This window comes from Meleagris gallopavo, chromosome 20 (genome assembly GCF_905368555.1).
Source record: "Meleagris gallopavo chromosome 20, MGAL_WU_HG_1.1, whole genome shotgun sequence".
Taxonomy (NCBI): domain Eukaryota; kingdom Metazoa; phylum Chordata; class Aves; order Galliformes; family Phasianidae; genus Meleagris; species Meleagris gallopavo.
In genome coordinates, this window is record NC_139423.1 from 981,483 (window position 1) to 994,062 (window position 12,580).

The 12,580-nt window shown below is 50.0% G+C and overlaps 1 protein-coding gene across 3 annotated transcripts in view; it reads left to right on the forward strand.

Moving 5' to 3' along the window:
- Positions 1-882: 882 nt before the first annotated feature.
- Positions 883-12,580, forward strand: part of DNAH9 (dynein axonemal heavy chain 9) — a 184,053-nt gene continuing 172,355 nt past the window's right edge. For all 3 annotated transcript variants that reach the window (XM_085240268.1, XM_085240269.1, XM_085240270.1), the window contains exons 1-4: positions 883-1,265; positions 7,958-8,154; positions 9,735-9,893; positions 10,770-10,900. In XM_085240268.1, the coding sequence (XP_085096394.1) occupies positions 927-1,265; positions 7,958-8,154; positions 9,735-9,893; positions 10,770-10,900 (826 nt within the window). In that variant the 5' untranslated portion in view covers positions 883-926. The remainder of the gene's footprint in view (positions 1,266-7,957; positions 8,155-9,734; positions 9,894-10,769; positions 10,901-12,580) is intronic.

Below are 12,580 nucleotides of genomic sequence, written 5' to 3' on the forward strand. Positions count from 1 at the left end.
CTGCTTCTGCTGCTTCATTCCTGGTGGTTTGAGATGGCAAACACTGGGAGCAGCTTCTGCAGGGCTCTGGAACAGATAACTAGGACCTGTGTTAGTTGTAGTGTGCAGGGAAGGTGGCTGAGTGAGCTGATGGAGGACAGCGAGCTGCTAAGGGAGGATGTGTGATAGTTTCTCTGGCTCAGACTTCTGTCTCCTGTAATCATGTGTGGGTTTGAGGGGGGAGGGATGGGGGTGGCATTGGGAACAGGTTGCCCAAGGAGGCTGTGGACGCCCCATCCCTGAAGGCATTCAAGGCCAGGCTGGATGTGGCTCTGGGCAGCCACAGGGGGTTGAAACTGGATGAGCACTGTGCTCCTTTGCAACCCAGGCTGCTCTGTGCTTCTATGATTCCTGGCTATTTCTGTGAAAGAATTCCTTCTCAGAAAGCTACTGCTGGGCCCCCGCAGGCTCGACAGGTGGTAGCAATACATAGTAAAGATGGCTTTATTTTAAGGGGATGGAAGATTGAAGACAAAGGGGCAGCAAAACATCTTAGCAGGTTAGCTGTGCTGTGTTACACTTGTCTAAAGGAGAAGCTTGGCACAGCTGGAGCAGAGCAGCAGGCTGTGCGGGCTTAGCAGGGCCCTATTGCTGCACAGGTGTCAATGTGGGCACATAGAGGGCTGGGGGCTTATTGCTGGGCTGCCACGGATCCGCGTGCTGCTTCTCGTAGAAGTAAAGACGGATCTCTTATACATGTGCCAGAAATGAGGAAACAGGGAATCGCTCTCACTAAGGTATTCATAGGCAGCAAACGCAGAGCGATGGAGGCAGCGAGCTCCAGCTGCCCCGGGCCGAAATGGAAAACCGGCGGGCGGGGCGATCGGCGGGCATTGCCCGACTCGTCCCCCGGGCAACCGCGGCTCCTCCCCGCAAACAGTCGCCGCATGGAGGGCGCGGAGCTGCCCGCTGACGAGGCTCCGGATCCCCGCGTCCAGCGGCTGCTGCGCCGCGCGGCTCGGGGCCTGCGGCTGCCGGCGGGGAGCGGGGCGGGCGGCGGCGAAGCGGCGGCGGAGCTGTGGGCGTTCGCGGCCGGGGCGGCGGGGCGGGCGCTGTTGGCCTGGCGCGGCCCCGCGGGACGCCTGGCCCTCGGACCTCCGCCTCCGCCGGCCGCCGCCGCCCGTCCCAAGGCGCTCTTCTTCCTGCGGCCGCCCGGGCCCGGCGAGCCGCTGTGCGGGGATCTGCCCGCTGACGCCCTGCAGCATTTCGCCGCCCTGGTGGAGGAGGTAAGGCGGGAGAGCGGGGTCGGCTCAGCGCCAGTGCGCGGTTGGGCGGCGGGGATCCGACGATTCCTCGGCAGCCGGCCGAGGATGCGCGGAGCGCGGCCGTGGCCTCTGGCACCCACGCTTCGACAGCCGCGTGCCAGCGCCTCTCAGCCTCTGGGTAAAAGCGCTTCATCCTCACATCTAACCTACAGCTCTCTTGTTGTAGTTTAAAACCATTTCTCCTTGTCCTATCGCTGTCAGACTGCATAAAAAGTTGCTCTTCACTGGGCTGTGCAGGCTTCATTTGGACCTCCCAGCCCCGTTCCTCCAGCTATCGGTCACGTCCCGATCCACAATTACAGACCCCCGGGTTCTTCTGCCCCCGGCTCCAGCAGCACTGCACGCTGGGTGCTGTCCTGTGCTGGATTTTGTTTTGTTTTGTTCTGTCACCCAGCAGGGCTCAGCTCCTTCCCCCACCCCCCTCTGCAGGAGGAGTGAGGAGGAGGAGTTGCTGTTCCATTGTAATAAACTACTATAAGCGGTAAAGGAATGGGAGGTAGTACAATATAAAAGGAATTGAGTAATAAATCAAACAAATGGGAAAGGGAGCATCTCCTAACTGTGTGCTGCAGGTTCGGCGGAGTGGAGCAAAAGAGAATGTCCTCACATCACTGCATCACTTCATATCTCCCTCCCCAAAACCACATGGGAAGGTCTGGAGCACTCTGGGGTCTGTAGTTCTCCCTCAGCAGCTCTCTCAGTTCTGTCACTTCATTGCATGATGACATGATATGGGATGCATATGGAAAGCCCTGACAGGTATCCACCCTCTATTCCATATCATTACATTATGCCAGAATTGTGCAACACACGTATAGAAAAACATGCAAATAATAAACAATAATTAGCATTATATACATATGCACATGTATACATAAAACTGCTGACTCTTCTCTCCCAACATCAGGTCCCCTTTGAGATCCACACTGAATGTCCCCATTTCCTCATGTTACCCACCAAGTGAACCCAGGTCTCTGAGCAAAAGCAATCTTCGCCCCTGGTGCTGTTCCAAAATTTCTACCTTCAGGCCAGGCTGTGTCAGTTCCAAAAGTCCTGGACAACAGGGGTTTCCCATTTGAGACTGTTGTGTAATCAACAAAATCCACTTGGCATCAGTGGCTTTAGTCAGGGTGCCAGAAGGAGCTGTGCTGCAGTACCAACCACTTTGGAAGCGGCCCAAACCCTCTCGTACATTGGAGTGTAGCACTCTTCAGGTCCTCTGTATCCTTCTAACTGCTAAATCGTAGCCTGAACCTCTGACTGACCACCTGAAGCAAGCAAGGAGTCAGCCATGGGAGCACAGGTGAAGGCAATTCAGCTGTGCTGCTGGAAGGGGTGGAGCCTGGCTGCACCTCTCCTAGATCCCATTTAAGAGCTGACTGCCAGAGAGGAAGGATCTCTTCCTGGAAATCGCTTCTTGTGGAGAATGCTGTGAGCCTACAGCATCAGTAAGCATTTTTCACTTATTATCTTTCCATCGTGATAATCCTACTTAACCTGAACTTTGTACCCTTATGTACATGTGGTGAGCCAGGCAGCCTAAAATAGACTAAAATTGATATAATGTCTTTTCTGTGGAAAATCTATAAATGGGTTTATGGGGAGAACATCACCTCATTAGGTAAAACGATCTCCGGGGAGATCCCAGGGTTTATGGATTCTCCTTATTACCAATTAGCAACCATAGTTGAGAAATGGGGTCCCCTGCATATTCTAGGGAATATTTCCCCATTCTGCCTGATGGAATTCTTTCAAGGATTAGACAGAGACATCCTAACTACAAAAGAAAAGCAGTTAGCTGCCTCTGCAGTGGCATGGCCACTGTTAAATGCCTTAAATCAAGCTGAGATAAGAGCTTACACCTTAGAAAGTGAAAATCGGCTATTAAAAGATTGCACTGAAAAATTGGAACAGGAACTTAATGTATTAACAGGGAAAAGACCAACTTTACATTCCCTGATAGGTCAGGTCCGCAATGTTTCAGTAGGTAATAACCACACCTCTGAAACAACAGGCCTGGTTGAAACTCTAAATCAGATCTAGAGGTTCCACTTATGATGGATTCCTTGGAACCCCATCCTACTATAACCCAAAAGACAAAGTAAGTACAAGGCAGACTGGCAGGGGTGCCCCCTGACCAACGGCCCCGTGCCCAAACGCGTTTACACGTAATGGCAAGGCCATACCAACAGAACCAATGGATGTGGTGCAGCGATTTTGGCAGGGGCCGAAAGAGTGTAGCAACATGGTTACTTAGACTGTGGGATTCAGGGATTGAAGGTGTCGTGCTTAATGGCCCAGAAGTATCAAAATTGGTCTCTGTGGCAGTGCACCCTGCCCTCAGGCAGAGACTGTACGCTGCTGCTCAGTATGCCAATGAGAACCATTTGATAATAGAGTGGTTAATGGCAGCATGCTGCATGGTTTGGCCGAACAAATCAGATTTTCCATTAAACACAAGATTATGGTCCTCCATGGAGGACCTTCAAAATTATATTCGTGAGCTGGGAGCTGGACATGAGAGAAGTGATATATGAAGACTCGTTCAAAAGCCCAGATATGGTAAAGTTTTCAGCAGGTATGCAAGATTTCATCTTAAAGCAGCCCCTTCCCGCCTATATGGGACCTTAATTTCCATATTAAACCCCCTGGTGGCCTCGGAGGCTGTGATTCAACAGGCTGCCCAGTCAGTAGCTGATCTGGGGGAGACAGAGCGTCTGCGCACGGGGCACAATATTCGAGTAGTAGAAGCAGCAGAGGTGCTTCCAGCAGTTAAAACCAAGAGGCCACCTGTACGGAATCCTCAGTCGGGGCCCTAAGGGTCTCACAAAAACGAATGTTTAACAGCATTATTTGGGCTGGGGTCCAATTTGCGAAAATTGACTACCAGCCCAATCACATCCTGCTTCAGCTGTGGAGACGCTGAAGGATAATCAGTAATTCCAAAATTATCCTAAGAAACCAAGGGTAAGAGTTATAGAAAGAGTACCAATGATGACGTGGAACCTAAAGGATTTCATTGCTCCCAATAGGAAAAAGAAGCCACAATGCCACCTGAAACAAAAGACTTGGCTTTGGCTCAGTTCATGGCGTGACGAGGGATGTCAGTCCTCCTAGGGCCTCCAGAAGGGACCGGAGGCCCTATGTAGAGTTTCTGGTCCTGGAAAAAGGTCCAGAGAGTGTTATGGCACTTGTTGATACAGGAGCAAAAATATCAATTATCTACGGAGATCTGCCTAAATTTGATGGAGACAGAGTGATGATTGGTGGTTTAGGGGACAGACTATTAGAGTGATGATTGGTGGTTTAGGGGACAGACTATTCCTGTCACCCAAACATGCTTGAAACCGAGGGTTGGGCGTCTCCCACCCGGGAGTATAATGTATCTATTGCCCCAGTCCAGGAATACATCTTGGGCATCGATATTCTATGGGGTCTGGCTCTCCAGACAACCGTGGGAGAGTTCAGACTCAGACAGAGATGTACCCGTATCCGGGCGGTGCAGGTAATATTAAGAGGCCATGTGAAACATGGGCCAATTTGCCTGCCGAAACCGTGCCGGATTACTGATGTGAGACAGTATGGACTCCCAGGTGGGCAGGATGAAATATCAAAAACGGTGCAGGAATTAGAAAAAGTGGGCATTACAAGACCTGCCCACAGCCCATGTAATTCCCCCATATGGCCAGTGTGAAAGTCGGATGGCACGTGGAGAGTGATGGTGGATTACAGGGAATTAAATAAGGTCCCGCCGTCTATTCATGCAGCCATACCCAACATTGCGTGACCTGGGGGGCTCTGCTGCCAGGTGGTACCAACCTGGCTGTGTAACACCCAATGGTGTTAACTTATATCATTATACTGATGATCTCCTGCTGACACCCGACTCACTGGAGGCGGTAGGACAGGCAGCGGATTCATTGACTGCCTATTTGCAACAGAGGGGATGGGCTATAAATCCCCAAAAGGCGCAGGGTCTGGGCATGTCCATAAAACTCTCTGTACACTTATTGACTGTACAATCCTTAACTCTAAAACCCAATGGGTCAACCTCAGGTCTCCCCTGGTTCCTTTGTCAAAGGCTCCAGGTGGGGCCCTGCTCCCCAGCTGGTGCGGAGGAAGCTCTTCTGTTGTGCCCTGCCTGGGTTGCTTCTACTGCTCATTTGTTTCATTTGTTCAAAAGCTTTTTGTTCTTCAGGGCTCCTTATAAAGCCTTCCTTGTCACTCGATGGAGAGGCCTTACGGTGAGACTGTAATCTGGGATGTGCGTTCTCCAGAAACCCACAGCACCTAAGAAAGCTCGTGTTTCCTTCTTGCTGGTTGGCACAGCAGTGATTTTGTTGGTTGCTTCCACTGGGATATGATGATGTCGCAGTCCTGGGAACTGGATTTCCTAGCAGAAGGATTTGGATTATTTTCTCTCCTTTCTCAAAAACTTCTGCTGTGTTGCCCCACACGATAACGTCATCAATGTATTGCAGGTGCTCAGGCGCTCCACCTTGCTCCAGTGCAGTCTGAGCATCAGTTTAATGTTCCAGGTCATTGAATCCACGCTGAGGAGTTCTGTAGGATGCTGACCACCAGACTGGGTTCCCAGGAGCAGGCTGCCAGGCTGTGGGCTCAGCATGGCTGGCAATGCATTACTTACATAGGAGCTTTTGTTCTGGCTTGAGCTCTGTGGCTGTGCTAAGTCTGCACAGACAGCAGTTTTTGTATCAGGATTTTGTTTGTAGATGACAGCAGGTAGTGCATGATATGTGTTGTAAACACCATCTGTTATGGGGAGGTTTTGGGGTAGGAACACTCCATTCAGCGCTGTTAGATCTGTTTTCTGGCTGCCTCCAGCTGCTCAGGGGCAAACTTCGGGCTTTTCTCCCTGCAGCCTCTGCAGATGGATGCGGTGTTTCCACAGGGAGCAGATCGTGCCTGGGTTTGGTCCCACTTTTTGCTCAGACTTAACTTCAAAGAAAACAGGATGGTGATACAGGGTGGGGAAAGGGGTGGAGGATTGAGAAGGACCTTCAGTTTCCTGAGGCTGAGGGCACGCATGGCTCTGGCTGCTGCAGAGCATGTTGCAGAGGGCCTTCTGTCAGCACTTCTAGGTCAGCCTTAGAAGGCTTGGTCTGGTTGGAGAAACAGCCTGTGCTGAACAGTGAGGAAGCACAGCATGGCTGGGGATGTCTTTTCTTCCTGTCCCACACAAACTCTCATTAGAGCTGAAGAGAACGTGCCTTCTCTGCTGTGTGGAGCTGGGGGTTGTTCTGCGTGCAGGTTTTGATGCTCTAACAAGGAAACAGGTGACTAGCACTAGCAGCCCGCAGGATTTAATAGGGCAAGGTATCAATGGTAATAGATGGAACTACTGGAAGTGAGCCAGGAGTTGGGCACTCTGCAGTAGCTGATGCTGCTGTTCCCCAGACCAGCAGTGTGTCAGCAGTGGCTGCAGTCACTGGCACTCTGATTTCCCAGGCACAGCGCTGACGTGTTTTTTTCTGTTCAGATTTGGGCCCACTTGCAGTTGTTTTTATACCTTTTCTTATTGCAGCCCACCCTACTTTCATTGGCTTCAGCCATAGCTGCACCCAGCAGCACAACGGGGTGACATTGGTCACCAGGGACAACCCCGCTTTGTCAGTCTGCTGCCACAGCCTGGAGCCAGCTAAGACAAGGCAGAGGCAGCCCTGGCAAGCCCAGGCAGCCCAGGGGGGCTCTGCTGCCAGGTGGTACCAACCTGAGGCTGTGCAGGAATAGCAGGAGTCAGATTTACAGGGCTGCCGCTTGGAAAATAAATGAAAAACTGAAGAGCTCCAATGCTGTTGGGAAGAAGACACAGTGACCCTCACCAATGGGGGGACCCCAAAAGGTTCCAGGATAGCTTTCCTCTGAACTAAGGGGGTTCAGCCCAGCCCTGCTGCCCTTGGAAGTCACCTGAGAGCAGTGCCTCTGCCCTGCCTGCTGGCAGTGAGCACCAGAGCTGTGTGCAGGGGAACAGAACCTGCCTCCAGGTGCAGGTTTGGAGGCTGGGGCAGCTGGAGCAGCAGCAGGACCGGGCTGCCTGCTTTGTCTGCTTTTTTCTACCCTTTTTAGCTCTTGGATTTGGGGGAGGTGTAGTGTAAGGGTTTGCCGTCATCACATGCGACTGACCTCCTTCCATGAGAACATTGCAGAGATGTCTGATTTTTCAGCTTGCACACAACAAAACAGCCAAGTGAGTGCTACTGAACACCTTCCCATCCAGCTTGACTGTCGTCTGCCCTCCTGGTGAAGGGAGAGCCCTCAGGACAGTTGACAGTGGTGAGCTTTGAACCTCAGCATTTTCTTATTCCTTTTGTGCCTCGTGATGCTCAGTGATGCACGAGAGATGTGATGTGGAGAGGGCTGAAAGTTGTCACCACAGCCCTGGTCTGAGCCAGAGCAGCAGGTTTCATAGACAGGTTTCATCCCTGGCAACATTTTGGATCACCAGCAAAGCAGGTTTGTGGAGAGGTCCTTTCCTCCTGCCCTGCCTTTTTTTCACACAGGCACGGAGCTGCTTGGGCCAGCAGTGAGTTCAGGTCTCCAGGCTTGGTTGAGCACGGAGCTCGGAGCCTGGTGGCCTGTCAGTTTCCTGCAGCACTTTTTTCTCCATTGCTTTTTTGCAATTCATTCTGCAGGTGATCGTGCCCATCCTGACAAACAGGAAGAACCATCAGGGCTGGCCACGGGTGGTGTCACAGGACATCATACGTCATGTCCACAGCTTGAAAAGTGCTGTCTTCGTGGTGGTTGGCCAAGTGAAAGGCAAGACCTTGCTGCCTCTTCCAGCAGGCTCGGAGGGAATAGAGAACATTGATTTGGAACATGAGAAATTGTGAGTATCACTGCATGCTGTCCTCTGGTTATGTTCTGCTGATGCTGCATGCTGTGTTCTGGGGAGACCTCACCAATCACAGTGGCTCTTTCTGCTCACCATTGGCTACTACTTATCCAGCCTGCCCAGATGAGTGTATTTTGCTCTACTGTTCTCTATCTTACAAACTCTGTCTCTGGGGAGCGTGCAGCACTATAAGCAGGCAGGAACAGCTTAGAAAGTGACAAGAAGTTGTGAGCACACAGCAAAGCGACAAACTTCATGGAGAAAACAAACAGTGAGCAAAACCTCTGCTGCTTTCCCATTACCTCTGAATGGGAAGCCGAGGTCCTCCTGCCAAAATTTTTCTGGCTTCAGTTTGCCAGTTCATTCCCTCAGCTGCACTGCTCAGAAGTTGTGTTACCCAGCTGTTCTTGGTTCATGCTGACTGCTTGGTCAGGGTTATTCTGCCTCCCTTCAAAACTGGATTTATTATGGAAAGGTACCTGAAAAAATGGCTACAACTTCCTTCAAGTTTCTGAGCTGTTTGTGGTCCCACAGAGAGATTTGAAAACTGTTGCCTATGTCCTCTTGCAGAAGTGGGGTGGCTTTCTGGACACCCACTGCGTTTCCTTGTTTCTCTGTGAGACATGGGTGAGCACTGTGATAATTTCTGTCGTCTCGATTCATGGTTAGACCTCCCTGGTGGCTGTTGTGATTCTGAAGTTCGCTTTCAGTCCCTGAGGGATGACCCCCAGGAAAACCAGCCCAGCATCTCAGTCTGGTTAGCACAGCCTGGGGAGGCTGAGCCCCTGCAATAGCTTCAGCAACTGAAGAATCCCCATCCGAGTGCTAGTGTTATGTCAGGCAGGGTACCCACACTGCAGCTGTGAGGAACTTCTACCCCGGTCTCCTGAGTAGCCAGCCCAAAACTGGAAATTAAAGGGATTTGAATTCCGCAGTGCTGCAAGGCTGGCCCAGGACAAAGTCTGGGCAGCATGTGGTGGCAGATACCTTTGCACATTGTGTCATCCCCGTGCCTAAGCTGCATTTGCACCCTGTGGGTCCTCAAGAGGTGTGTTAGTGAGTGCGATGGGACCGATCGCTCCTTGGACTGGACTTGGTGTGGGTGGGATTGCAGAGACAGTACTGCTTCCCAGGCAGGGAGGTGACCTGTCCTGAACACACCTGTCCACCTATGTGGTTTCTTTCCATATTAAGTGAGTTAGTGACAGTGGGTGAGAGCATCTTGCTGCAAGTGTGGCTCTCCAGACTGAACACTGAGCCCAAATGGATCTGATGGTTTGGGGATGGCTATGTGGAAACTAGCTCTTCCATCATTCCTTCTATGAACCTTGCTCATAAAAGTGTATTGTTGCCTGGATTGCTGTTGAATTTAACTGATTTTCTCCAGATTGTAATTTAGGTATTGAAGTAACAGCAAGATCTTCCTTCTTGATGGTTTTCTGATTTTGAAACATAAAGCTGGACCTTAATCTATAAAATCTAGCTGCTCGTGTGATCGTTTGAAGCAGGTGCAGCTGAATAATAAACATAAACAAGCAGAAAGCAAAGTTAACCATCAGTCTGTTATTTTGCAGCCTGGAGCAGATTGATAAATCTCTTGTGCATGCCACGGAGTCAGCTATCATAGACTGGAGCTACCAGATCCAGAGAGCACTGAAGAAAGAGTCCTCAGAGCCTCTCCTGCAAGGCAGTAATCCCAGACCCAAGGTGGAATTGGAGTTCTGGAAGAACAGGTACCCGGGCAGCCTGGCTGGAGCATGGTGGGCCCTGGTGCTGGCTGGGGTGGAAGGAGCCTTGTAGGTGCATCTAGCAGAGCTGCCTGACCAGTTGCAAAGAGTGGGCTGCCTTGGATTTATGTAAGGACTTGAGGCAGTGAGAACTGCTTCCACACACAAAATAATCCTGGTCTGCTCAGTGCCTCGAGGTCACAGGGCAGCTGGTTGTGTTTTGACTTAGCCATAGCCCTGGTGTCACATCTTTAGGGAAGAGTTTTGGAAGAGCTCTCACTATCACAGTTCACTAGGAGCCAGCCACAGCAGTAAGAGCTGATGGACACCTCTCTGGATCTATCTTCTCTTCTCAGCCCAAGTAACTTATTTTTGAGATCTAGGAGATGTCCCACTTCCTAAGAAACAGAAATCTGGTTCTTTGCCTTCCAAGGTAGAGGTAGTTTCTGTGCCCTGTGCTAGAGGTTCATTAGTACAGTCACTACCACTGAAATGGGTAGTGAAGGCTAATGAAGTTTTCAGCCTTCTCAGTAGCCATCTTTTATTTTTAAAAAGTCTACCAACTTTAACAGGCATGTCAACATTTTTAATTCAGAACTGATTTTCATAGCTGAGCCTCTTGTGGCTGGAATGTCGTAGTCCTCTCAGCCACTCTTGGAGCGTGTGTCATCAACAGGCATGTGACAGATCTGGATACCCAATGCAGCAACTGATGCTTGCAGATGGGAAGGGGTTTGAGACATTGCTGTCTCTCTCTGGCCTCTAGGAGACCCTGCTCCTTGCAGCAAGATCTACAGAGCCTGTCTGCACCACAGTTGAACTGATGAGTTGAGCTGATGCTGGCTCAGTTTGTGAACTTGTAATGTGTCTTGGTTGTTGCAGGTGTGATGACCTGGAGTGCATTTACAGTCAGCTGAGGACGAGGAAGGTTAGGAACATGATAGAGGTGCTAGAGAGAGTTGAGAGCAGCTACTTACCAGCCTTCAGAGCTATGCTCATGGATGTTGAAGCAGGTGAGGTAATGGTGCAGCTTTGGTATATCTGTATGGAATGACCTCTGGCCTTTGTTCATATCCTAGTTTTACTGGTTTCAATCCTAATGTGTGGGCTTGGTCCTTAGGAGTCCACTATGACCATGGGGACTGCAACCACATTGCTAGCCCTGTTTCGTGGCGAGAAGTTGGTCTGCTTGTGCTTTTGTTTCTAAGCTTGGACAAGTGTGATCACTGTTCTGTTGAGCCAGACCATTCCCAAGGGTCAGGGTGAATGGATTTGGGATTTCACTCTACTGTATTAAAGCGATCACAGCAATCCAGCAGGACTCATCCAGACTGATCTGAAACAAAGTATATCTTGAGTATCTTGAGACTTTATGATATCAGCTCCTGTGGTGTTGGTCTGCAGGACTGAAGTTTCAGTACAATAAGGACAGTTCTCACAGCCAAGAGAAAGCACACAGGCCTTAGTTTATTTCCCAAGCTTTGGCTGCTGCAGTCCCAACCTCTGTGGAAGCATTTTGCACTTCACAGTGAAGCCCTGTGGGCATGGTGATTTCAAAGTCACCCCTTTGCAGACCTCGTTTAAGGGTCGGCAGTGGAGGTAAGGCCATCTCTTGCTTGAGATCCCTGCCTACCTGCGGCCTTCCAAAGGTAAGTAGCTTTTCTCCTTCATTTCTGCATCCACAGCTGCTGCACTTGGGCTTGTTCTCATTTGCTGTAGCCAAAACTTTGCCACCCTGCTGTTATTGCAGTCCTTTCCATCCTGTTATAGCATTACAAGGGTATTAAATCATTTTTTTCTTCAGTGAGAAGAAAATGCTTACAATGAAAGATTTATTTTCTCCTGTTAGTGAAACAAAGTTCTACATTTAACATGCAGCTTCATGAAGATAGCGAGTGAGTTTTGCTTAGGGGAGTTCAGTTCAGCCAAAAGAAATACTGCAAATTCCCCTCTGCAGTGAAAACCAGCAGCACCCTGCTGCTCCACTGCCTGTAGCTCCCCGTGAGTGACCCTCCATGTTCATCTTCATCTCAGCTGCTCTGTGGCAAGAGAAAATTATTCAGGTTTTGCCAGCTGTGTTCATGCTGACAGATAATAACACTCTTCTTTAATTCTTCACGTGGAAATGTTCCTTCTTTTAAGGACATCCTACAGTACACACAGTGTATGGGCAGTGCAGATCATTAAGGCTAGAGAAGTACCCACTGTATAAGGAACCAAGAATTCATTGTCAGACTAATTAATTCTTTAATAGACTAATCAAAATAAAAAACATATTTGGTTTTAGTACAGTAACAGCAATACTAACTGCATAATTCGGACTGCAGTTGTTAAATCCCATTACAACACAGTTCAGATTGGTGGTGTGCTCTTTGTGCTGATGTCTGTGTCCCTGGGTCTGTGCAGGGAGGTCAGTGTTGCTAGTGGGGGTTTCTTCTTCCTTCATGGTGGATTCTGGGGTTATCTTCATATGTATTTGGGTACTTCTGTCGCTTCTTGTTGATGTAATTGCATCACGATCATACGGTGTCATTCATGTTTATGCTCTGTAGGATTTTTCTCAAAGGTAAAACTACACAGATTTACAAAGTCAACTCATATCTGTGTGGCTGAAAGCTTTGGCTTAACTTGTTGCTGTACAGCTGTGCTGTACAGCCAGGACGAGTGGGATTGTGGTCACCTGCCTGGCTGGC